Below are 26,739 nucleotides of genomic sequence, written 5' to 3' on the forward strand. Positions count from 1 at the left end.
AAACTCTGTGTCTATCATCTTACAACCCCAGAGTTCAGTCAGCCATTCAGAGCTGGGGGAACTGGGTCGCGCGTTACTTCCTAGCGGTCATGAGGGTGACCATGGCTTCAGTTTCCTTTCATCCCAATTTACTCCATCCTGATTGGAAGGCGTGAGACGCGGGCCTGCTGCTGAAGACGTGCATTTCATACTTGTCACTTTGGGACTTCGCGGAGGGATACAGACAGAGCCCGACAGTATTTCCCAACCCTTTTAAAATTCATGTAGCGCCAGGCTAAAGATACACACAGGGATTTTCTTTCAGAAATCACAGAGGTAGGCGTATTTGTCTGTAATGAACACTTGTCTTCTTAGGGAACTCCCTTAGCCAGATGTATTTCTTCCTAAGAACAAGTCAGTCAAGAGCAGAAGACGATTAGACTTCACGCCACAGCGAGACAAGAGGCCTGGCATTTGAAGAGGGAGAAATTCCCAATATAACGCTTTGTTTAGAAGCTTTCAAACTAGACACAAAGCAAGTTAATTTGCTCTGTCAGTGTGTAAGAGTAGAAAGCACAGCCGCTTTCAACAAAGCCAGGTTCTAATTAATAGTTATGAGTGATATAACCAGCAAGCTACTAGTTCTTTGACTTTGGGCCGTCACAAGGCCTCCCCAAGCTTTGGTTTTTTTGGGTTTTTTTTTTTTGCTTTCTTACTGATAAAGTGCAGGAACTCCAAACTTAAAGAGTCCTATGAAGCTGAATGAAATGATGTAGCTTTATAGTGGCTTAGAAACAATGCCATGCCTGATAAATGTAAAGGTTTTTTTTGGTAATTATAAATTTCCTAAAATCATTCAGGTTTAAACATGGTAGAAGCCTTTTATATCATGAATTGTTTTACATGGAATTCAGATAAACTGTGATAAACCACAACTAGCCCTACTCTGTTAAAGGCATATGGGGACACTGACAGCTCATCATTCTGTAGCTTATTTGACTCCCAACTTGAGTATAAAAGAAGGGTCTGTTGCACGTGACAGTGATTTGACTTCTTAATAATTATTTTAAGCCACCAAATCACACGAAGACAATACACGTTACATTTGTGAACTTTAGCTTATTCTTCAGAACTTAAGACTTTGTCTGCTTTGTAAATGGGGACTAGGTACAACATGAATCATTAACTTTGTGGAAACTTCAGAGTGATTATGTGTCAAGAGAGACAAGACCAATCGGGACGTTTATAAGCTGCCATCATGAAACCTAGCCAGACATTTCATTATTGAGGGATGAGTGATGCCAGTCCTGCAACCTGCACCGTAGGCAGTGGTACAAATCACGTAAGATGTAGCCTCGACAAGTCTCATTTCCATTAATGTCAATGGAAATTATTCAGGAAACAAAATCCTTCCTCTTGCCCACAGTTGATCTGGGGGGAAAAAATCCCTACAAATTATTATAGGCTAAGCTTTTAATTCATAAAGACTAAAGGTGGAATTTTGACCTTTCTTTCTCTTTCAGGGTCTGCAGGTTTCCAATTTAGATGGTCTGTGCTACTGATAACCCAGGAGGTCTTGGGTTCAACAGAGGCTCTCTTTGGTCATATCTAATACTGCAGATGGGGCTATGTGCCTGTTTAAACAGACTACCTGGCAAAATCATGAGCAGATAAAAATCTGGTTTATTAAGAGTTCACTAGGACTCTTTAACAGACTGCCTTGATCTTATTTGAATGCAGGTAATTATTAAGAAATCTACAAATAGACCTCTTTAGAGCCAGGGGGCCAGAGACAGAGAGACGCAATTCAGAGGTGGCTCTGGGGCAATTTCCCACGTCTAACTGGTAACCCAGGTAGTACATTCCTACGCATTTCAGTAAACCCTAGATGCCCTTTTTTTCTGATTTAAAATTACTGTGTTAAAGATGGATAGTGTGGGTGATTCAATTAAAACAAAAATGGACTCTGTGAATACCTGAGCTTTCTCAATAATGGTGACAAGCAAGCGGTGAGTGCAGAATGAGAGTGCAAGGGGCAGCTGGTGGGGGTGGTGTGAGTTAGAGCTCTTCTGGGTATAAAGATGCAGACACTTACACCCCACACAGACGTTCCCATGCTCAGCTCACAAGCTAAGCAGGAATAAACGGGCTAGCATCACTGCAACAAGCAGCAGAGGGCTGGGGCCCAGGGCAGCTCACCCCGCGTCCTCAGGACTCAGTTTCTTTCTCTCCATTTCCAGGCTCCACTTTCTCAGGGTCTATGTGGCAGCTGGAAGCCTTCAGCCACCCAGACTCTACTTCCTGTTGAAACTAGCCTCCAGGAAAAGGGCAAAAGGATCTTCTTGCGGGAACTCACAGTGAAAGTCCATTGGTTTCACAGGTTCTGACTTGACCACCTGCTCACCCTGAGCCAGCCACAGTAGCCACAGAAATGTGACCCTTTGGGTCAGCTGTGAGCCACCAATCCCTTCTGGGATCCCAGAAGCACACAAGCTGAGAGTGGGAGAGGAGGCAGCTCTGAATGCCGTTTCCAAGAGAGGTTCCGGGTGGCATCACCGACAGCTCCTCACTGTGGGGGTGGAGGCGGGGAGATCGGTAAGTCTTGTCAGACAGACACAGAGACGTGCCAGGAGAGGCCCCAGAAGAGCGAGAAGGAGGGTGACAGCCTGCACTAGACCAAGGAAAGAGCACAATGGGCTTCCCCTCAAAGGAGTCTCATCCCACCAGTGCTTGTTGGCACCATGTCACCTTGAGCTTTGGGCCTCAGGTTCCCACCTGCACAGGGAAGGGAGGAAGACCAGTCGGTGGTTCTTTACTGGCACACACATCAGAATTACCTGGAAAGCTGCTGTCCGATGACATAGGCCCCAGAACCAGCTCTGTCGCCCACCCCGGGGGGAGAACCATTGGGAAGAACTCTGAGGTCACAAGCTGAGCAGGCAGCAGTCCTGGTGACACAGCCATTCACCCCGCACAGTCAAAGGTGACAAAAGTGGCACGGCAACGCCTCCCAAACACCCACCTCCCTGGAGACAAATCTAAGCTTCTTTAAAAGGTGTGCTTCCCATCCATCAAATGTCTGCCTAGAGAAGCAGTTCTCCAAGTGTGGTCCCCCAATGTTCGGGGTACCCCACGAGCCTCTCAGAGGCTCATAATGTCAAAATTATTTTTATTAGTTGTCTTTTCAGGGGAGGAATACTCAGTGGTATAGAGCATGCTTAGCGTGCACAAAGTCCTGGGTTCCATCCCCAGTCCCTCCATTAAATAAATAAAAGCCTAATTACCTCCCCCCAAATAACTGACTTTTCCAACTGATCGACATTGTAAGTAACCTTTAAGAAACGGCCCTTTGTTTTGCTCCATTGTAAAAAAAAAAAAAAAAAGTAAATAACATCCACATTTACCCAAAAAGGCTAAAAATACATTCTTCCCTTTCCCAATGACATATCTGCATGAGGCCAGAGCTTCTTCCTATACATCAAGCATATTAACATATTATCACAGATTGAATACAGAAGCAGATGTGAAAATCCAGCTGCTGCCTATTAGGCCAGACACTACAGAGATTTACAAAAATGTAAAACAATGCCAATATTCTAATTTTTTTTTGTTTTGGAAATGGGGTTATTTTTCACAAAAATATGTTCTTCACACAAACACATACTGAATTTATTACTGTTATGCTTAAAAGAATTAAATTTTTTTCAGCTTTACTTTCTAATGTAGTAGATATCAAGAGATAGAACTCACACAAACAAGAGCTCTTTGGGGTCCTCAGTAATTTGAAGGGGTACATATATATAAAAGGGCCCTGAGGGTAAAAAGCTTGAGCACCTCTGGGCCAGAATCTCAGTGAATCAGATCATTGGGACCATTTTTACATCTGAGTATTCCAGGATGGCAAAGCTGCCCACCTGTTTATGCAGAGAATGAGCACGAACCACAAAACAGACACCCTCTAGCCATTGCCTAGCCTGATCTACGCTATAAAACCTGAGGAAATGATGACAATTCAGTAGATACATTGCTGAAAATTTGTTCTCGCTCATTACTCCCACATCTGTTGAGTAGGGTCCTTTGAGAGTGCAGCCAGCATGTAGCACTTTCCTCAGCCACTAGATGGCACTGCTTGCATAGAAAATACTTAAACGGGGGTTGCATCAAGCTGTTTTCCAGAGAGGTTTTGAATAGGGATGAATAGAGGGTTTGGACCGTCTTACCCTGACAGACACTGAACACATTAGGATGACTTTCCTTTTTGTTCCTGTAAAGTTCCAACCTTGAGTCCACTGACAGTGAGGGGCTGGTAAAAAGAGAAGCTTTCTGAAAAAAGAAAGTCTAGTGGACAGAACGACCTAATTCATTTTTAGTTATTCTTCTACTGTGAGCATTCTCCACTTCAGCTGTACCTCAGAATCACCTGGAGAATCTAAACGCCAGATGCTCAGCCCTTATCTCAAGTAGTTAAGCCTCTTTTCTGGGGGTGTGGCCCAGGCATTGGTATTTTCGAAAACTCCCCAGCGGGCAGGCAAAGTTGAGAATCCTAGTCCTACAAACTTTGTCATTAAGAAAACCACCCACTGGCCCCTAAGGAAGAGACACTGACTTTTTCTTGTCTCTTCATTAAATTCTCTTAATCCTACTACATTTAATTTCTTCCCAGCATTTAAATTTTAGCCAATAATCTGGGAAAAGGACGCAGGAAAAAAGGAGCAAAGCAAACCTCTGAACAAGCTCATGTAACCAGAACCAGCAGACTTTCCTGTCTTAAGAATGTTCCCATGGAGGGCTTTTTATGTGCAGGTAGGGGTGAGAAAGAATGCCAGTGCCTAAATTAGAACAAAAAAGAGCCTCAGAAACAGGAGGCATTGGGGAAGGTGGGACAGGTGTTCTTAAAAGAAAAGGCTCCCCCAAGTACCTGATAACCTTTACTTTCCCGTCTGACCTTTCATCTAACCAGGGGCTGAGGACTGCAGAGTCACCCGGGGAACCTTCAAAATAGAGACTCCCGGGCTTTACCAGTAGCAGCTCTGATTCACTAAGTCAGAGGGAGCTGCACTGGGGTCCTTTTTTTTTCGTCAAAAGCTCCCAGAGTGATTCTAACCCGAAGCCAGCTTGAAAACCATTGACCTAGCTAAATCAGCTCTTTATCAGACTGCATGATAAATCCCACGCCGTCAGAGGACTCTGATTTAAAACAACGCTCCGTAAAACCCGGTTTCATGAGCAAATGTAATCGGAGTTCAGATCCATCCTTACAGCATTACATCCCATTCCATTTTACGACGCTGTGCGCGAGGAGGAAGATGGATGATCAGAGCCATTACCGTACCTGTCACTTTTACTAGCTAAGTTATGCTCATCTTCATTTAGCCTTTCTCCTGAGAAAAGACTGGTTATGTCAGTTACGTATTATTTCCAAGGGACTTCCTGCGGAGCAAAGCCACAGGTTTTCCAGACCCTGTAACCCCAGCGCATCTTTTTCAGCCCCTGATACTTTCTACACAGGCAACACAGGCTCTCTCCTTGGAGAATTGACGTGGCACTTCTGCTTGGTGAAGGGCTGTGGGGGACACCATGTTTGAATCAACTGTCCTTAATGAAGTCACAAAGCCTCCCTGCCCTCCAGGACCAAGACCCCTTCCATAACGGCACAGTGGTGGAGCCTGTTCAGGAAAAGGGCTATCTCGTCATCTTGCATTAATGCCAGTTATGGTGAATGAACATTCTATGTTCTACATGAATTAGAGCAAGGCTAACACACTGCCACGCACAGGTTTGGTTCTATTCACTCCTTGCATTGGTTACTCTCTGCCACCCCAGCCCGTCTCACATTCATTCCCTGACCTGCTTTCACCTGTGGTGGGGAGACTGACTCTTAGGAACTGTATCCCTGGCTCCTTTGTCCTCTGGCTTCCAGTGGGGTCTGTACAATGGGAGATTCAGGCAGGAGATCAAAGGGTGGAAGGAGAGAGAAGCCGAGGTGTTCCTTCCCCGCCCCCTCCCCCGAGTGGTGCAGCACCTACGTGTCGCATGCTGCTCAACCCTGGAGGCCTCTCTCTTGTGGGTTTGCTTTTTATTCACACCCTCACCTCTGCTGCCGCCCGTTCTGTGGCAGCCCCCCTCCTGTGGGAGTCTCCACCCAGGCGGGCACCAGACCCCAGAAACCCCAGCGCCTCCCGCTAGTCCCGTCAGCACCAGGGAGAGCACAGCTTCCCACCACTGCCGGTCCCCGGGCAAACCCCTTGTTCATCAGATTCTCTTAAAAACCCCAGTGACTGTGTCCTCTATTTCCTGCTGGGCTCTGACTGCTGGAACACCTTTAAGACTAACTGCAGTCTGAATTCATTTTTTACTTTTCAATCATTCATGCAAGAGTCCTGTATGTATAACTTGTGCTCCTGAAAGATCTTAACTTAAAGAGAACGTCTAAGTGGCAGGTTACTCTGAAGCATTTGTTTCTATCCAAGCCTCTGTGATCTCTAGATGTCCTTGAAATACTCCAGACAAATGAGCTGGTTGCCTCAGTTTCCTGTTGTATAAAAGAAGGGGGAGGCACGGTAGGGTCTCCAAGACCCTAGTCCTCCAGGCTCTAGCTTCTCGCAAAGCCACAGCGAGTCAGGGTTTAGCCCAGAGGCAGAAGGAGCCCGCATGGAGAGAAGGCGGTGGGAGATATGGGCGCACCATCTGGGCGTATCTGAGGTACGCTGTTCCACTCTGTTCCACTCTGAAAATTACCCACCTGTTCATTTAAGTGTTTACTCTGCTGAGCCCCTCGTGGGTTGGGCTTTAGAATTGGGATGTGACCTGGGCCTCCAACTGGTCAACTTCCAAAGGAGGAGCGGGGCATCTAAACCACAGGTTCTCAAAGGTTCTCAAACTTGGGCCATCTGGAGGGTTGGTTACACACCGGCCGGCAGGCAGGTGCACCCCCAGAGGTCCTGACCCAGCAGTGCTGGGGTGGGGCCCGAGAAGGGGCATTTCTAAACAGACAAAGCCAATCAGATGGTTTCCAAGATGGAAACAGCAGCAAGAGCAACGCTCTGGTGAGTAAAACGTCCCCAAGGGCCATCAGCCCACATGGGCCTGGAGGGGAGGACCACTCAGGATGAGCCGACCCAGTAGGCGAAGCCTGGAGACTCACTCCCTGGCGGGGGGCCACTCCTTCCTGCTCCAGGACCATGGAGGAAAGTGTAATACAGATCTTAGGCAAAGATACCTGACAGGCCAGCTGCCCCATATGGTGGAAACTGAAATAAAAGAAGAAAGGATCACCCCGGATGCAGAGAAAAATAATTCTAAAAAAAAAAAAGTGGGGTGGAGGGTTGGAGATCCTTCCTCTCTGGAACAGCTCATCTGTAAGAGAGGACATCCTAACTGGGCTCAGGGCCCTGCGCTCCCGAAAAGGCCACTCACTCTCTTGTTGTCTCACAGCAAGACAAGGAGAAACCAAGAAATCAAAGGCGTCCTTGCTACCGTAGAAAAGCGGGAGGAATCTTGGAGCTGGACAGAGGCAGCTTGAGAAAGGAGGGCCGGGGTGGGGTGGAGGGGCCTGGAACCTGGCGGGAGGACTGGGAAGAGCCCAGGGGAGCACAGTGGTGGTGTCCGTGGGAGGTGGGGGGCCAGGCCAGGGGGGAAGCAGCAGTCAGCCCAGTTTTGGGGACAGTCAGGTCACAGACTTTATTTGGTGATTTAGGTCCTCTGTAATTGTAATTACCATCTCCTAGCCCCCAACCTTTAGGGAGAGGCTACTCAGTGCAGGCTCTTTGCTGACAATCCAAGAGAGAAATGAAACAAAAAGGGAGCTATCAGGATGGAGGAGGGGGCCGGTGAGAAGGGAGGGGAAAAACAGCCTGGGGCCAGAGGGCTGGAACTGTGTTTGCACCTGTGTGGTATGTTCAGCAGAGAAAGCGGTTTCCTCAGGGTTTGCTTTAACATAACGTGAATTTAGAACATAATGTATTCTTTTTCCTTCCTTGATTTTTTGCGTACGATACTGCATTTTCCATGGTTCAAAATTCAGAGTATGAAACAGTAGCAGGAAAGAGTCTCCTTCCCACCCTGGCATCTGCGACACCCCCTTCCCCTCCCCACAGGCAAACCTGATACCAGTTCTTGCATCCTTCAAGGGATATTTGATAATTTTGCAAGGAAAAAAAATACGTAAAATCTTTTCTTTCTTGCTTCCACAAATGAAACCATACTATGCATACTATATTGCAAGTTCGTTTTTGCATTTGGTAACTCTAGATAATCTTTCCAAATAAGTCCATATGAGAGTGTCCTCATTCTTCTCTACAGTTGCACAACATTCCTGTACACGGGTGTACCATAATTCATCTAAGCAGTCCCCGACTGATGGGCATTTAGGTTGTTTTCTGACTTTTGCTATTATAAAAATAGTGAAATGAATAAACTGGGTAAGACATAATAAAGTCTTAAATGTGCTTTGATTATATCAAGGATGTAGATGATTTTTCTCCAGTAAAGCATAAATGCAATTTAGTTCAGCAAGCCAAATTTATTTACCTGTCGTGATATTGAAAACGTTGTTGGGAGAAGGGTAGAGCTCAGTGCTAAAGTGTGTGCCTAGCGTGCACGGGGTCCTGGGTTCAATTCCCAGTACCTCCATGAAAAAAAATTAAATAGAAAAATAAAACTACCTCTCCCCGCTCAAAAAATTAAAAAAAAATTGTTGTCATGTATATTCGATTCAGTAGGGCATCCTTTACAAGACAGTTTAGTTACTATAGCTGGTAATAACAGTGTATTTTCAAAAAGTCAATACTATGTGATTCTGACCATCAATTGACTTAGGATGCTCAAAAGCAAGGGTGTTTGCTTAAAGCAATAAGGCAATAAGAACAGAATGAGGTCCAGCTGTGCCACAGATTCAAGAAGCTTTGAACTTGGAGTTAGGAGGCCTGGGTTTGATTCCTCATCCTGCCGTTGCGACTTTTTCAATAAAATGGGGATAATGATTCCTGCCCTATGTACCTGGCAAAGCTGTTCTGAGGATAAAATGGGAAATTATTTCACGTGCACGAGATCTGTTTACGAACTGCAGATGTCAACCAATGTTAAATCCTGCTATTCTTAGATTGCTTACAGTGCCAGTTCTGGAGGTCAGCAGACAATCCATCTAGGGAATAAACTCTGAAATACATTTCAGGAAAGAAATGACACTGGGCGTGACCATTTTAATTAAATGCACCAAGTGGTGGCCCTTAAATATCATAATGTTTTAAAACTCCATTAAAGAATCAGAAAGAAAACAGACTGACCTATTGGCTAACAACCACAATGTTCTTTGCACCCTCCCCTCTCCCTGCTTCATTTACAGTTACTAAAATCAAGTTCACTGCTAACCACCCTGACAGAAGATAAATCTGGAAGCCACTCAAGTCTGATGGGGTAGTTAACATCTTTTTGCCAATTAACACTTAATATTCTCGGATTTCCAGGTAACACAGTCTCTCTGGATTCATTTGGAAATGATCAATACTGTAAATGGGGGGCAGAGTTTGAGTGCTCTGGAAAATGAAATGCTCAGCTGTCTGGATTTGAGAAATATTAGGAAACCTTCCCATTTCACTCATTAAAACCTTCAAGACACACCATTACCGAAGCAGGTAGGTGCCCCGGGGATTTCTCAGTCAATCCATTCAAGTTTCTGCCACCTCTTTTCTAGTCACTACCTCCATGGCAGCAGTCCACCGACCTGCCCTGAAGGGAAATAGAATTTCTGGCAAGATGGAGACTTTTAATAATTCCACTTGTCAATACAGGTCAGAGGGAAATAGATGGAGTCGCACCAAGTTTCTTAACAAATCCACTGACAAAATGAGTGGCCCCCAGCAAGTAACCAGACCCAGTGTGCAGAGTGTCCTCCAGGAAAGCCAAACATTGCATCATTAGTGTCCAAGAAATACACACCAGCAACACCTGCCCATCAAACCTTTCACTGAGGTTGGACTTCTTCCTTCAACATTTTCTTTATTTACCTTTTCCTAAAAAGGTGAAAAAGTGTACTAGGCAGCTCATTCAAAATGATTACTAAATTGACTATTAATTTCTCCCAAATGTACCTTTAATACCACATGATCTAAATAAAGGACATACTTTGTTGTGCAAGTTTCCTTACGGGACTATCATCTTGAAATATTAGCTTCTAGTGACCAAACCTCCGTCTGGTGGGGGAGGACAGGGGGTCTACCAATGTCAGCGTCAAGACCCAGGATCTAAACTCTCACCGCAAACACACAAGAGTCACCCCCTCCTCACCTCTTCTCCAGGAAATGTTCGAGTGTGTCGCCTGCTGTTGTAACAGATTGCCTTTCTGATGGCATTGCTCTCTGATTCAGAAATATAAATACAAACACCGCTCCAGAGATTTATTTTACAATTCATCTTCTGATTTGTCATGGCCAGGAAGGCCAGCTTCCAGATTTCTGTTCTAAATTACTTTAATCTGCAAACAGATTAAAGGAATGGTTTTCGCCTGGATGGGAAAAGACTCTGAACGTTGGGACTGAGGTCTTCTCTCTCTTTTGTTGAAATGTAAACAATCAGAAACCCCACCATGTCCCAAATCAATTATTTGTAAAAGAATAAACAGGTGCTTTGGAGACTCTGGAGTTATGAAAAGAAAATGGCAAATGATTTTTTCATGGGCCAGCTGCTCAACTGATGTGATTCTGAGGAAGGTTCTCCTAGGCTCTGAAGCTCAATTAGCAAATCAATTAAGATCATCCCCGGTCTGCCAACAGGACCGCCTGCCATCCTCTGCCCTCCTCCTCCTTTCTGTGCTTTCTGGTGCATCCCCGTCGCCAAAGCTGAAGCCCAATCCGCCAACCTGAGGTTCCTTTGCTTTCTGCTAATACTGGACAACAGGGGAGGAGGGCGTCCGTTCCGGTTTAATTAAGGATTAGCAACCACCAGAAGGAGCCGCGCTCGCCCGCTTCTTATTTATATCTGCCCCAGTCCAAGCTCGCCTTAGAAGCTGGGCTCAGCACTGACTCAGTGGGGGCTGACTGGAATGGCTGGCTGTCACTTTCTTTCAGTGGAAAACAGATAGGACCAGGCAAAGCAGATGGTTCCTAAAGGGGCACATCCAAAAAATCTGCAACTTACTGGAGAGGAAAATCAGATCTTTCTCACCATATCCTGCCACGACGCATCCAGCTTGAACATCACCCACTTAGGAGTTTCTAATCCTCGCCGAAGCATAATAACCCTTCCTTTGGGGCAAAGGACAGCCTGTCTTTTCCCAAGCCTCCCAGAGATAGCCAGCATCGCCGCTAATGCGCCCATCTCTGTCAGTAAAGTCTGTTACCCAGGTAAGACCACCTTCAACAGATGGCTGACGTGTGGATCACGCAGGGTCACCCAGTCTTAAGAGAAGCAGACGTAAGTATCATGTATCTGGCTAGCTGGGCACAACTAGAGATGGAGCCAGCAATGCCTCAAATGGCAAGTACAACACAAGTGACTATTTTCATCATAAAACATCAATGGAGTTTTTTTTTTTCCCTTTCCAACTCCAAATAAAGTCACAGATAATTATTTGTGGAGGTCGTGGCTCTGACAATATGAGTTTGGGCAAATCACTGAACATTGCTGGACCTCAGTGGTCAATTTTTAGGACGAAAATTCTAAAGTTCTTCGGGTGGAGGTGGGTCTCCTCCAATATTTTGGCAAATCACATAGATAATTAATCACCCAGTCTTCCAGCACAGATTAAACACAGAGAGAGTGTTTTGGTCCCACGTGGAGCTTACCTTTTCCACAGCTGTGTGTTCTTCACTCGTGACGCTGGCTTTCCTTGATTCATTTTTAGATCTGCTTAGCCTCCTGGAGACTTTTTCTCTGAGTAAAGTGGCATATCCAATGTGTTCATAAATGGGGTTTGTTGTCATTTTGGAAATGTATTCGGAAGCCTTTGTTTCTATGTACAACGTTATCAAGCCATCTGTGACCAGATCGTGAATCGATTCAAACCTCTTCTCGCCCACAAAGTGTTTTCCATCATAGAAGAGCCTGTAGTTTAAGGTCTGGTTTCCGAACCTACCCATGAGGAAGGAGAAATCAGTGTTGGAAACTGGACCAGTGAATAACAGGGGTAGCTAATACTTCTCCAGTGTGTCCTGAATGCCAGGCACCGGGCTAGGCACTTGACACGATTTCCCCCATTTAGTTATCGTGCAGACCCTTTGAGACAGGCGCGTCTATTATCCCTGTCTGACTGCTGAGGAAACTGAGCGTTGAAGAGATGGGGTACCTGCTTGAGGCTGTACCCCTGGAAGGAAGCAAATGTGGGTTTAAAGCCCAGCTAGTCCTATGGCATCACTTGGTCCTAGAAAGGCCACTGGGTCATTATCACTCTCACTTGTAAAAGTCAGAGTGTTCTGTCTTGACTTAAAAAGTATCTTACTTAAAAATTTCTGAATGGGAACTAGCCACTTCCTTCTGCCCCCTTCCCCTGTACCAGGCAATTGCCCCTTCAAGGGAAGCTATCACCACTGGCCCTGATGGCCTTTTATTATTACATCTTTGACCACCATCAGTAGAGCACCTCATGCCTCCCACCCTAATTGGTCCAGCAGAAGGGAAACAGGGATGCTGCATGGAGCTCTCTCTGCTTGAGCATCAGGGCCAGCATCCTAATCATGAGGGTGCTCTCCCTGTAGCACTGATTGCCCCCTCTTAGCCTTGGTCCTGCATCCTAGCCCCTGCCTGGTTCCCCACTGGGACTGTCATCTCCTGCTGCGGGGATGCTGGGAAGATAGGCAAGTACTCTGTGTACCTAGAGCATGTGCTACTCTTGAAGTGCATCCTTGTAATGACATCATTGAAGATACGTCTTAGCCATCCCCAGTTACAAATTGGAAAGCATTTATCTTTCCACAATCACTGCACTGAGATAGTGAGTTGTGGGCTGACCTGGAAAGTGTTTCCATTGATACCATTTCTTCCCTGGAGAAAGAGCTTCCAAGTTCCAAAGAGTTCACCAGTGAACTTTTGGAAGACAATTTGGAAAACCTTCCCCAAACCTTACAGGATTGCCATGAGGATCAAAAAACAGAAAATATTTGAGCAAAGTTAGGACAGCGTAGTAAATACAATGCTTTTTGGGTGCTGTGATGTTCAGTGCTGTGGTTTTGTCATAAGAGGCTTGTGAGAGCTCTGCTCTGATTGCTCGCTGGCATGGAGCCTTGTGACCACCATTGGGAGTTCCACGGGTCAATGTGATCCCTGAGAGAACCCCATGGACAAAGTACACGTCCATTCCAGGCACAAGTGCACAATGTGAGGTGAAGACTTTTGACAAGGGTTACGTGAGGCAGAGACGTGTCTCAATCCGCTGGCTCGATGTTTCAGGCAGAAGCAGCTACAGAAGCACCAGCTTTGCAGATAATTCTCTAAAGAATACTGTGCGTGCACAGAGCCTCAGTGTCCACCAACTTACAACGTCTGTGGCCCAGAAAATGTACATGCCTCTAACATACTGCACAGTGCTTTGCAAACAGAGTTAAAATAAAAAATAATTAGGGGGGAATGGGGAGCAATTGATTAGTGGGTACAGAGTTTTTGTTTGGGATGATGAAAAAGTTCTGGAAATGGAGAGCGGAGATGGTCACAGGATGCTGAGAATGTACTTAAGGCCACTGAATTGCGCACTTAAAAATGGTTAAAATGGTAAATTGTATGTTATGTATATTTTACCACAATAAAAAATGGGGAAAAAATTAAGTAAATTCTCTTGTAAAGCAGTTGCAACAGTGGATGAAATCGGGTTCACCTTAGGGCTAACGTGTAGCACCCTGGCTGGCGCTGGCTTTCTCTAAGGATGTAGGCACCCTCCACGCCTCCGAGAAGCTCATCTGCCTGCTCTCGGGAGATGATCCCGTGAAACCTGTGAAGAGATAAGACAGTTTCTGTTCTGAACAGACCTCATACAAAGTATGGACCACAAAGAGCTGGCTAAAAACGACGGTGGGGCCACCAGGAATCTACAGCTCCCCACTTAAATGAAGAGGGGAGTGACTACTATATACTTCATGATGGGCTTGGAACCACTTCTCCGCATGTACCCAAACAGATAACACACATTCAAAAAGGATGAAACAAAACAAAAGGATGAAGACCCAGTCCACCTGGCTTCCTGCTACTGTCTTTGCTCACAAACTGAAAATTCAAGTCACAACCAAAAGCCAGGTTATGGCTCCTTTTTCAACTATGGGAATAGCAAAAGAGCAATTACCAATTTAGCTCTCTGCTAGAACACAGAGAATTATGTATCATCCCGATTGCAAATGAGCACTTATTTCAGTGCTAACTTCAGGTGTGGGGTGGTGTTCATCTTAGAGGCTCATTCTCTGGAAAGACTAGCCAGCAGTAGTGAACAGTCTTCCATTTCTTTAAATTTTGAGAGCAATCGCTCAGGGATATGTTTGAAAAATGTACCTATTTTTCTTTTTTAAAGGTAATGTTTATTTTTCCCTCCTGCAATTTAAGAAGTAATACACATACATGTAGAAAATGCGGTAGGATTGCAGGCTTGGCCAAAGTCTGCTTTGCTCAGGAAGGGATGTCTGAGCCCTAGAGAGCAGACAGTGACTCCAGGGAAGAGGAGAACAGGACAGGAGTGAGGGGCAGACAACTGGCCGCTCTCTGTGCTGTCCTAAAGCAAAGACAGCTGCTCACTCTTGTTACCAGAGATTTGCTCATTCTATGTTTCAGAGGAAAGTGGGAGCTGGGTGGGGAGGTGAGGCCAGTGCCAAGCGGCCCTAGGCTCCTGGGAGAGGGAACAACACTGTCTTTCTAAGATTACCCACTCTTAGAGAATTTGGGACAATAACTTAGAGAAGAAATGTTCTGGACAGAGAATCCCCTTTTATCTCCCTGGAAAGGGGAAAATGGGGAGGGAAGCTGGCTACACAACAAATGTTTTCTCCCCCAAGGAATGCAAAGATCAAGTTAGAGGACACATGCAGCAGGTTAATATTTGGGGAAAAAAACAGTGTCTATCACAATACTTACGTCCTAATTCCCTTCTATTCTTAACAACTAGACCTTACAAGCTGAAGCTTCAGTCCTAGGGAAGTGAGGTCAAAAACTGTGGCTTTGAGCTCTCAGATCAACTCTCAAAAGTGTAGAGCAGTGATAGCTTGGGAGAAAGGGGGGTTCTGGCTTCCCAAATGTCTGTTTTAAATCTTGAGAGCCAGCGCACAGAGGTCTTGGAGCAGCACTTTTCCAGGGTTAGATGAATGTGCTATAACAAAGGAGCAACCCTGCTGCCCCAAAGGAGACCAGCATCCTTAGTTCTTTTGGGAGAGAGATTCAAAGAAATTTGGCCAGAGCCCAGGTTCAGTGGGTCTAAGTTGGAGGCGGAGATGCCTCCTTTGCAGCAAGAGCTGGGGCTGAAGAGAGCTAGAAAGATGATATGAGCAAAGAGACCTAAGCACAGCCCTGTAGATACAGGGCCAGTGAGTGTGTGTGTGTTGGTGGGGGGTGGGGGTGGGGTGGAAAGGGCAGAGGACCTTGGAAAGTTTCCCATATCAGGAAGGACAAGAGCTGGTACCACAAGAGGTTTGAGGCTGGGACATCCAGGACACAGTTTGACAGGGCAGGGCAGGGGGTGACCCCAGCAGGAAGAGGTACACACAGAGGTGGGCACAGAAACCTGACACCCCGACCCAGATCACTCTCGGGGAAGGTGGGGCGAGGAGAGCATGAAAAATGGGAGGAGGAATACCCCAAACGGGCGGTTAACCTGAAAGCAGCTAACTTGGAACTCCCTTGAATGAATGGACATGTTTAAGTGCTGGCCAGCAGCAGAGGCAAAGTGTCAAGAACTAAGTTAAATTCAATTGTTCAGGAGAAGAAAATGACAATTTTGTGCACTTGAAGACCCAGTGTGTGGCGCATCGGCCCTTTATGCATGAATTTAAAAGTACCCATGACATATATATCTTGTGATCCCAACTTTTCAAAAAGAAAGCCTGCACAGAGACAGGAAGGAAAGAGATGAAGACAAAAAGTTAACAACGCTTCTCTTTCATGGTGGGGCTATCATGTTTTCCACCTTGTAGATTCCTATACGTTCTAATTTTCCCAAATCAGCAAGTATCAATTTATTAAGTTTTTAAGAATAAAAGTAATACCTATGCACAGTGGGAAAATTCAAAATGTGAAAGTTAAAAGCTACAAAAGAGGTAAAAGTATAAACAGTAGAAAAATAAAAATTCCTTTTCCCTAAGGGTATCCTTGTCCACACTTTCTTGTGATTCTTTCTAGGCAAAAAATATATATGTTTCTGGAATAAAGCATGTACTAATCTTTGAATAGGACACACAAAAAAGACCTTTCATTTTTTAAAAAGGAAAGGGAAACACAGAATCTGAAGTTTTTAAGCTAATTTCCCTCTAATACGAAGCACTTCTTTTTTGTGGGTAAGAAAATGTTTCTTTGGTCTCCTTTCACTACATAGTTTATGTGGTTGGGGGTGGTAGGGGTGAGAACTAGAAGGTTATTCAACGAAACTTTTATGCAAAAAAAGAAAATACACAGTAAGAGTTCCTTTTGGAATTCATGTACAAAAGTGTTCTATTTGAGAAGTATATAATAACTTTTCATTTTCTCTCTCGCTCTTTTTTTTTTTTTTTTTTTTTTTTACTAATTGTGTTCTCTGTGAGCAAAATCCAAATCAGTATACTGCAGGAAAAAAAGTCATACTACAAGCAGGTTAGATGTCACGGACATGAGGGTGGAAGACAGAGGAGGCCAGTGATCCAGGCAGGTATTCCAGAGCCCCCAGCTGAAGTCCCAAAGCCCAGTAGGAAGGTTCAGAAATGCAGCCGTGGTGATTAGGAAGTGGCTGCTGGGCTGGGACAAATAAGAGGATCATTAATCACGAAAATGAAGCTCTGCTGGGTAAGGGAATAGAGGAAGAAGGCTTTGGATTGGCTGGGGGAGCTTGGGAGATGGACTTGAAAGAGATTTTGCTGTATAATGCCTCCAGGTTGGATGTGGGAAGAAAAGCCAATTGTGCACCTGCCCTGCTCCGGGGGGGTGGGGTGGGGGGGAGTGGTTCTGCCCTCTGTGAGCTGTTCTATGCACCTCAGCCCGGGACTGCCAGTTATTTTTATGGTAATGCATATTTGCTTTGCAGGAGGTTTCTGAGAAAGCAAAGCAAACCACGAGTTGAAATTAAGAGGAAAATCATAATTAAGGTATTAAGGCAATTTGGCTAATAGATTCATGTCAAGAGAAATCATTTGGTTTCATGAGACTGCAAAGAAACGGCCTGACTTTCCTGAGTGTTGCATTTACTGAGGCACATGAAAGTAAGGAATTCAGCCTCAGTTTACAATCTCTGACACCCTAGCTGTTTATACAGTATTGAGGCAGAGAGTGAATGAAACGAAATACTAACAGCCACAATTATGGAAGATGCTGCCTTATGTTTCAAATACTTGCCAGGCACTCAGTGGCTGCTTTTGTGAAAACAACTATGTGTAGCAGGAGATAGTCTCCCTCCCGCACTAATGGAAGCCAAGCACCAGAGCATTATAAGAAAATTCAATACAAAAGGATCTGATTGCATTTATCCTTATTATTAAACTCTTGCACAATGGACATCTGATGAAGACCATATAATGGAACATTTTTAACATTCAATATTTAAATGACATATGAAGTGACTACTTATTACATTATTAAAACAATGAATAGCATAATACATACTCTCTTCCATAATATTTTGGTCTGTTTTCCACCTATATTAAAAAGAAGAAAAATATTAATAATGCATTTAAATTGAAATCAGATAGATAAAAATGCTATTCAAATTAACAGAGCTAGGGTCTTGGTACTAATTTTATTACAGTTTTTATTCCCCAAATCAGAGATCCAAGAAACTCTGGAGTTAACCAACACATTCCAATATTTTGAGTAAAAATGATCTAGAATCACCATATTTCTCTAATCATTAGGCTTATTACCCACACAAACTCAATCACCCAATAAAAACTTTTTTTCAAAGAAACAAAGTGATCCTTATTTTAATATTAAGGAATTTATAAAGGTATCACAAAGCTTCATCCTGAAGGATAAAATATTATAAGCATGAATAAAATATAAACATTTACTTCAATCTCCATCTAATTATTTCATTATGTATTTATAATAAAAATGAAGAGTGTACCTGGATTAAAAAATAATTTTAATTTGGTCTCTTTCCAGATAAAATCAATATTCTAATGGTCTTATTTTTTTCAACAAATGGCTAATGGGCTAAACGTCACTTGACACCGGAGGCACAAGACATGGAGAACAAGATTTATGAGTTGACTGAAACAATCACAAACATTCCAGAAAAGATTTTTTCAGTCACATCTTGAGCCCGGGGGTTATCACCTTGGATTTTCACCACATATATATGATAACCTACTTTACTATGAACTTTGTTTTCTCATGCTCAGTGTTGGAGTTGGTGAGAAATTACCATGAATTCTCCTGTTCAGCTTTTATTCTTCTAGCCTAATTCCAGTTTCCACTGAAAATGTGTAGAACCGCAGGAAGGTATGGATTTCCACTGACGGTTACGACAGCAAGTTTATGTGTATTTACTTGAGTAGAATAGGAGCCAGGCAGCTATTCAATTACAGTTGTTTGTCTACAGTCAAATGGGCGATTTTCTCAGCAGGGCACAGTGCTGGGACTGGAGGCGGTTGGTTTCCTGGCCTACCTCCTCCCTCCGGAGGCTGTCGGGATCTGAGGAGTGGGGATGCTATGGCCTAAAGGAAGAGATTCAAAAGGGGGAGCCAGGGCTCGGAGGACCACTTTCAGAAGCCTGCCTTGGACAAGCGTCCCTGGTATAAAACTAATCATCGAGACACGGCTAAATATGTGTTCACGCTTCTGTGCATTTTACACTTGAGAAGCACTGAACCAAGAGGGGGCATTCATAACTCTTATTTAATCCTCAAGGTGTGAACCTGCCCGGTGTCATTTGTGAAGGAAGATCTGAATAATATCATTAATCGAAGCACAAAGTGTGTAAAGAGGCACCCTGTTATCTGATGTGTAGCATTACTCTACATACTGGAAAGCTTTCTAATGTGAATTGAACATTTTGTCATTGATACTATTCCTTTGGTTTTCAAAGTTGTTTCTTACTCTTCTGATACTGCAGATATGTGACTACAACACCAACATGCCACAGGAAAAAACTGAGAATTAGAAAAGCCAATAGAAGTAGACAATAAATAGTAGGCAAGTTATCTCTTCATTCTTTGAGAGTCAATATTCCACATTTTGAAATGACTCCCTATTTATAAGGACAATTTTATTTCCACCTTTTTGGCTGAGCCATAACACATGTTTGCAAATCTAGGTGTAGCTCCCAAACGCATTCCCTTCCTCCATCCTCTTACCTCTCCAAAAGAGAAGAATAATTATTCTAACTTCCCAGGGGGACAGCATGGTAGACAGAGGTTACTACTAACTCCTGGTGTGCAGATAAGTAGTTAATTTAATTGACTCTTAAGAAAACCACAAATTGCTTTCAGCTCATCAATCAATCATAAAAAGATATGGCACACTTACGTTCAGAGCTCTGTGCTCAGCCCTGTCATTATTGTTTGTGAAGTAATGACCTCACGGGTGTGAGAGGAAAGGTATAAGGAATTCCAGGGTGTTCTGAATTTGCAGTAGGAGGAAACGTTTAAAAAACTTATCACGGGCTCCCAAATAGGGAAACTGATATCTATGTTACCTTGAGGAGTACAGAATAAGATCCTGCCTACAGGACCATCTGCATATGAAAACCAAGAGAAAATAAAGCTAGAGCCCCCGGAACTGTGAGGGAGAGACTACACATGGAGTGGGGTCATGGAATAGGTCCCAAATACTGCATGAAATGTATACTAAAATAATATTCTTCATTTATCTGAAATTCAAATTTAACTAGGCATCCTGTTTTTCTTTCTTTTTTTTCCTAAATCTGGCAACCCTACATAGGGGAAGAGGAAAGGTGGAAATAAAGGAGCGAAGACAGGATATAGGCAGCCGTCTGATCACTGTTCCCTCTGGTCGGGGCTGTTTTGACAGTAATTGGAGTCATTCTCTCTTCCTTGTGCTATCTCTGAAGTTCTTAAACAAAATATAGCTGTCCTTGTTAATGTTAAAGAGAGAGATAATGGCTGGGGTTAAGAAATACAACAATTACCTCTTCTTTTTTCTAAACTTTTTGCTCATAGGAGTCTAAACAGTCTTTCCACAGTTCACTAAACTTTTAACCAGTCAAGAGCTTAATTTAAGTTAAAGGACCCCAGAAAAATTGTAGAACATCCACATTTTTTAAGGTGGATAATACTGGATCCTCACATCCAGACAAAACACAGATGGCTGATGTTAGGGCTCCAAGGGACAAGGGACCTGACTAGAGAGACTAGTAACCTCTACCCTGTAACCTGGTATTGCCTTAAAGACTCAGTCCCCAGGCATTGCCCCACATTAGACACTGATGGAATCAGAATTCAATCTTTTCAGGAAAAAGCAAAAAGTAATAATTTATAGACATACTGCTGGATCCTCCAATACTGGATTCTTAGATGATCTACCTGGGTCTGAAAGGAAGACCTCTCTAGGCAGAAGGAGGACACCAAGTAGATCGGTGAGCAAACAAACAACTGAAATGGGTTCTCCCCAAGACACACGTGAATTCGGTGGATGTGCTGTGACTGTGCAAAATGGTGACTGATTCCTTTCTACAGTATAACTAAACATCATATTCTAAATAAGCACCATCTACAGGAGAGAAGTCCCCAAAGGTGGGCCATACATGCCATTGATGTCACTGTTGATCAGAACGCTTTTGGAACTGCCTTAAAAATTGCTCTCCTATCTCTCGAATATCCTTACAGCTGCATTTCTCAAAGTGTGGTCTGGTCATTCAAAACAGAAACTTCAGGATGCTTGTTAAAGACCGCAGATTCCTGATCCCCTTAGACAAACTGAATCAGAATTACTGAGGGTGGGACTTGAAGGTATTATTTAATCAAGTTCCCCTAGATGACATTCAAGCACACACTAACGTTTCAGAATCAGTTATACAGAAACATTTGCTTTTCGAGAATGGATGTGAGAGTGGACGCTATTACAGCTAACAGGCAGCAGTTATTCAGAGCCAAATTCAGTAATTAGGGTTCGTGATCCAACTAGGAAATACATTTGAGATAAAAATGAGGCATGATCCTAAGATAAAAAGATTTGCACTGTGACTTGTTCTGAAGGTATTCTAGAAGAGACATTCCTAACATGCTCTAAGCAATGGGAAACTGGTGAAAATAAAGGCACAGCTTCCCAAGGCGACTGACTGAAAAGGGACCACACCATGTAATATATGATGTGTTGAAGTAAAATCTATTTCATGATGATAGTCACGTCTCATATGTAATTACTGCCAGTACTGTGACTAGTGAAGATGCTTTTAGTCCTGCCTAGTCCTGTCCATACGATCCACTCAATGGGTTCCTGTATATGTGAAGCCAATGCAAATGTTATGGCTTCCTGCCTCATCACCCCATATCCATCATATGCTCCAATCAAACTAGATTCTTTGCAATTCCATAAATGCACCCCCTCCAACATGTCCATCATTTTTAATGTTCTTATTTTACGATCTTGAACTTTCTTTTAATAAAATAAAGGTGGATCACAAGACAGTTGAAAGGGCAGGCTCTACACTCAGACTGCCTGATGCGAGGCCAAATCAGCGTTTCCATAAGCAGGTTAACTCATCTCCCTGTTCCTCAATTTCCTCATCTTTAAAATGGGGATAAGAAAATACCTGCTTAACTGAGTTGTTGTAATCATTAAATGAGTCAATGTATGTAACATGCTTGCAACGGTGCCTGGAGTACAGAGATATTCAATGAAAAGTAGCTATTCCTGGTGTCCAAAAAGAGCCTCCTGTGTATAGAAGGAAGAGGCAGGCCTTTTCCTCTGTGTTCTTAAAGCTTCTTTTACCTATCTCTGTTGAAAAACTTGACATTCCACCATATTTTAAATATTTACTTGCCTGTTTCTTCTCTAACTATTCTGTCCTCATCATCATTGTATTCCTAGGACTTCATGCGATGTCTGGTACAGAGTGAAAGCCGCCGCCTCTTGTTATCTGAGTCGAACCCATTCCTAAAAACGTGTTGGGCAGCAAAGTTTCAAATAGCAAGAGCCTATATCCCATTATTTTAAATGGAAAAAAAATCATTTTTAGAGCATCTAAAAAGATCAATGTCCCAGATATTACTAAAATGCTTTTAAATAACTATGCAACAATCTGATAAGAATTTCCACATAATATAAAATATTTAAACACCAATTATGTGATTGTTTAACACTTAATGGGAGTAATTAACAGGTGCGTTCACATGCAGTCCACAGCTGAATAGAAGAGAAATTTCATTATCCTTCTGCATTGAACATGTACTAGAATAAAAAAAAACAATGAACTAATACTGCCAAAGATCTGAAAGATACTATCTGAGTTGGTGGCGCCTCCAGGTACCTGACCTAAACAAAAACTGACGTGCTAAACCCTTGGGGGTAAAACGGGCTGCATCATGGGTATAACGTGCAATATGTTTAAACAGTAGGCTGATCAGGAGAGTTCTGAGGGATGAGAAAAGCCCCTCTCCCATCGTCTAGATTCCTGCTACTCAAAGTGTGATCCGGTGACCAGAGGCATTGGCATCACCTTGCAGCTTGTTAGAAATGCAGAGCCTGCATTTTGAAGGGGAGTCATAGACACACTGAAGTCTGAGAAGCTGTCACACGTAGGAAAACTTGTCATAGCAGGTTTTCAACTGGGAGGAGGATTTTGGCTAAAATCTTTTGCAAACTTGTTTTAGCTAATATTTGGAAAGTGATTGTTCTGAGAGCAAAGGGTACCTGTGCTCATTAAAAGTTTGCAGAATGAGACAACAATTATGAATGCAGAGCCCTGCTGTCAATTCAACTGCTGTGTGACCCTGAGTAGGTTATTAAACTTCTTTGCATCTCATTTCCCTCGATTTTCAATAAAACTGGAGTTATAAAAATGTACTATTTTAATAAGGCCATTTCAAAGATGAGATGAGATAATGCACGTAAAAAACTGTGGGGCTTGGAACACTGTTAGAACAGGTTAACATTTACTGAGCGGCCATTCTGTGCCAGGAACTATCCTTCGGATTTCATGTGTTTATCTCATTTAAGCCTCCAAACAACCCTGTGGGGGAAATGAGTGCAGTTTTTTACATGGGGGCCCCTAAATAACTAGCTTGAGGTCACAGATCTCGTGAGTGGCTTAAGACCCAGCGCACATACCGTTAGGTACTGTACTTCCCAGCTTCTCCAGAGCAGACGGCAGTCAATGTTGATGCCTTCACTGGCTATCCAAATTCTACAGTTTGCTTAAAGATTGAACTACCTGAATTGTCCCTGATTTTTCTTCGCTAGGACTAAACTCTTCCAAGTCTCCTGGGAGTGAACTGAATTCTGTCAATGAGTTAACAAACGAGAGCTGAGAATACATTTGCCTAGATGTAGTGATATTTTGGGGATCTCAACTCTTTCCTTGTGATTTAGGATTAGATGTATTCCAAACAACCTGGTTTGTTTTTCAATTCATTCTTCTAATTTTAAGGAAGAATGCTCAGCACTTCTGCAAAGCTTGAAAGAACAGTAGGGTGACAGCTGCATGGTGAGAGACAGGAAGCATAATCCTTAAATGAGTTTGCTTTATAGCCAGATTATCATTGCCGAGATAAACACAAGTTCTTTTATATTCAACACAAAGACATTTAAGGAATATTGTGAGTCCCCTGTAAACAAGGTTTCCAATTATTGAAAAAACAAAGCTTTTATAATCCCTCAGCAGCTGGCATGTATTACGTTTTTGCTTAATAGAAATAATTAAAAAACTCAATTTGGCAACCTCCTACACAGGGCAGTTAGACTGCTGGATTCTCTGAGATACAGATCAAGTGTGGGAGAAAAGGCTTTTGATGGGGGGATTTGTACTGGTGATACTGAGGCAAATTCATCCAGAAAAAAAAAATGGATAATTCCCTTCTATTTAGAAAACAAAGATCTGTACTGAAAGGAAGAGAAAGCAGATGCAAGTACTGAGATGTACATTCTTGTGGTCAGATTGTATAGTGCAGAATGCAAACGGGGCAAACTTTAAATCCCCTGTTTCTTTTTCTTGGTTTTCCTCATGGCATTACTTTAACCCTTCCAGGATTCTGATGGGGGCGCTCATGAGGTGAATTCCTTCCTGTCTTGATTAGAATGTCTCATAAAAAAATCCACTGGCCAGTCTTTCAGTATTAAACCTCTTTAAAAGATTACCAATGGTTTTGCTGAAGTCTGTAAGTGCCCACAAGTCAGGCGCCTTAGGAACCTGCTATAAACACTCTGCTCACTTACAGAGGCACGCAGTATAGGGTTCAGGTGCTTGGAACCAAAGCATTTATTTCCCATTCATTTAGTTCGTTTCTGTCATCTCCTCCCCTCCATATTTCCCCAGGAATTCTGATTTAAAATCAGTGATAAGACTAGAACAATAAAAAAGTAAAAGATTTTTCTCACACCATGGTTCTTGACGTGGGGCTGGAGGTGGGAGGAGAGTTGTTATTCCCCAGGCGATACCAGGCAATGTCTGGACACAGTTCTGATGTCATGACTGAGTGGGGAGGGTGCAACTGGCATCTAGTGAGTCGAGTCCAGGGATGGCAGTACACAGGAGAGCACACCCAAAACGTCTGTGACGCTGAGGCTGAGAAATTTCATCGTATCTTTCCAACCACTCTCCTCACACACCACCACTCCCCATCTTTTTTCCCCTAAATTTAACTAGATTTAGTTTCTGTTGCTCATGCCGAATCCTAAGTGATATTTCCATTGAATCCCAGTCTCTAAGGCTGGAGCCAGGGTGGCGGTAAGGTTTACCAAGCTCCACAGGGGATGCTGACACATCAGGACTGAAAACCATGACTTTGGGCAGCTGTTTCCAAACATGGAAAGAATGAACACCTTCCTAGAAGCTTGGGACAGGTTCCGAGGACTTCTACATGGATTCTGATAGACTCTCACAGGAGCCTTCCGGGAGTACGCCAAAGCCTAGCGATGGGCATTACCCTCCTCCGCAGCTGGCCCACGTCATCTTCCCAGCAGCTCACTTTGACTCAGTCTTTCCTGCTATGTCTTCTCTGGCACTGATGCCTTGGCTCCACATGTTGGCTCCCAATACCCATCTTGGGCCCTCCTTGTATGAACAACCTAATTAGGTACACTGCTCTGGCACTGCCCCGGCACTCTCTTGGCTAGGGCTTGGTATTCATCTTCTGGCATCCTGAACCCACAGCTCCAGCAAAAACGGCTTTCCTCCCATCAAGCCAAATCCCAGGGAGGCCACACTGGCCAGGCTGGCTGGCTGGCCTCCCACCAAGGGCAGGAGAATCAACTATAATGGGTTTACCTGTCTATTCTTCTGATCCTTTCTACAGACAGGCATCTTATTTAAAACAAGAAATAAAGAAATCCCATAAAGGAGAGTTAAAATCTAGGATTTAATCATGGAGAGAAATTTTATCTTATTATCTAGTCTCATATCCTTCTTGCTTCAAAATATCCTTTTTTTCCCTTCCTTTGGTCTTCAGTGCAGGTAAGAACCTGAGGGTATTCTCTGTAGATACGATTTCCACTATTAGAAGCCATCTCTGTGCCACCTGATGGCCTGTTCTTCCTCAGAGTACATGATTCTTGTTCTTTTAACCTTTTCCAGTAGATCCTATTTTCCGATCCTGAGTTCGTCTTCATTATTCTCCTTGGAACTCTCTTTAAATTCTTCACATACCTCTTTGGCTCAAAGAGCTTGAAGTACCCAATAGAATCGAATCAGATCAAGGGAAAACTAATGCTGCTGTTAAACTTCTAGGGGGTAAAAAGATCGGGTGAGTACACTCATTTAATTCCTCATCCTTGTTAGTAAATTCCTTCCGTCCAAGCTTAGTGGCATTTGGGTTATAGTGGTTTTATATGTACTTTGGAAAAGGCAAAGAACGTCCATCATTCTCATTCTTCTCTCCAGAAGTTTTTTTTTTTCTCTTTCTCTCTCCTTTTCACAGAAATGTAAGAGTAGTCAAATGTAAGTATTCAAATGCATGTGCTCATGTGCTCAAACTGATGGATAAAATTAGGCTGTCTAAAGAAAAAGAAAGGGAACTTGGGAGACGGTAGAAATGAAAGACTATCTAGGAAAATGGTCTCAACATTTTTTGCATTATAACCTTCCTTTGGAGCCTTTTTATGTGTTTTTCTTCCCCAATCATCTCTTCCCAGCGAAACTGTAGTACTACAGATAGACTCTGTATCTGTTTATGTTCTGTATGTATATCTGAGCTTTATATATTAAAAGAGTAAGATTTTTTATGCGCCCTCTCAAAAATTAATTCCCCACTCCCTCCTCCTTGAGGGTAATATTGCCCCACCGAGAACTCACTGGCTGGTGAGATCTCTGTGGCTTTCAGAAAGCTTTGATATTAATTCTTCCACCAGGAGAGTGGACTGTGTATTTTTGCCTCCTTTTTACAGATGAGGAAGCTGTAGTTCAGAGTGGTAAATTAATTTGCTCACAGTCTACCCAGGGCTTGCAGCAGATTTGGGTTGAAACTCAGTTGCCGATTTCAGGTCCAGTATTCATTTTGCTAT

General features: G+C 43.4%; 1 protein-coding gene across 3 annotated transcripts in view; it reads right to left on the reverse strand.

The window, feature by feature from the left end:
* Nucleotides 1-26,739, reverse strand: part of CHN2 (chimerin 2) — a 311,035-nt gene that overhangs the window by 83,332 nt on the left and 200,964 nt on the right. For all 3 annotated transcript variants that reach the window (XM_072964759.1, XM_072964760.1, XM_006201844.4), the window contains 3 exons: nt 17,728-17,759; nt 13,781-13,894; nt 11,760-12,045 (listed from right to left, as the gene is read on the reverse strand). In XM_072964759.1, the coding sequence (XP_072820860.1) occupies nt 11,760-11,897 (138 nt within the window). In that variant the 5' untranslated portion in view covers nt 11,898-12,045; nt 13,781-13,894; nt 17,728-17,759. The remainder of the gene's footprint in view (nt 1-11,759; nt 12,046-13,780; nt 13,895-17,727; nt 17,760-26,739) is intronic.

Source organism: Vicugna pacos, chromosome 7, assembly GCF_048564905.1.
Source record: "Vicugna pacos chromosome 7, VicPac4, whole genome shotgun sequence".
In the NCBI taxonomy this organism is placed as follows: domain Eukaryota; kingdom Metazoa; phylum Chordata; class Mammalia; order Artiodactyla; family Camelidae; genus Vicugna; species Vicugna pacos.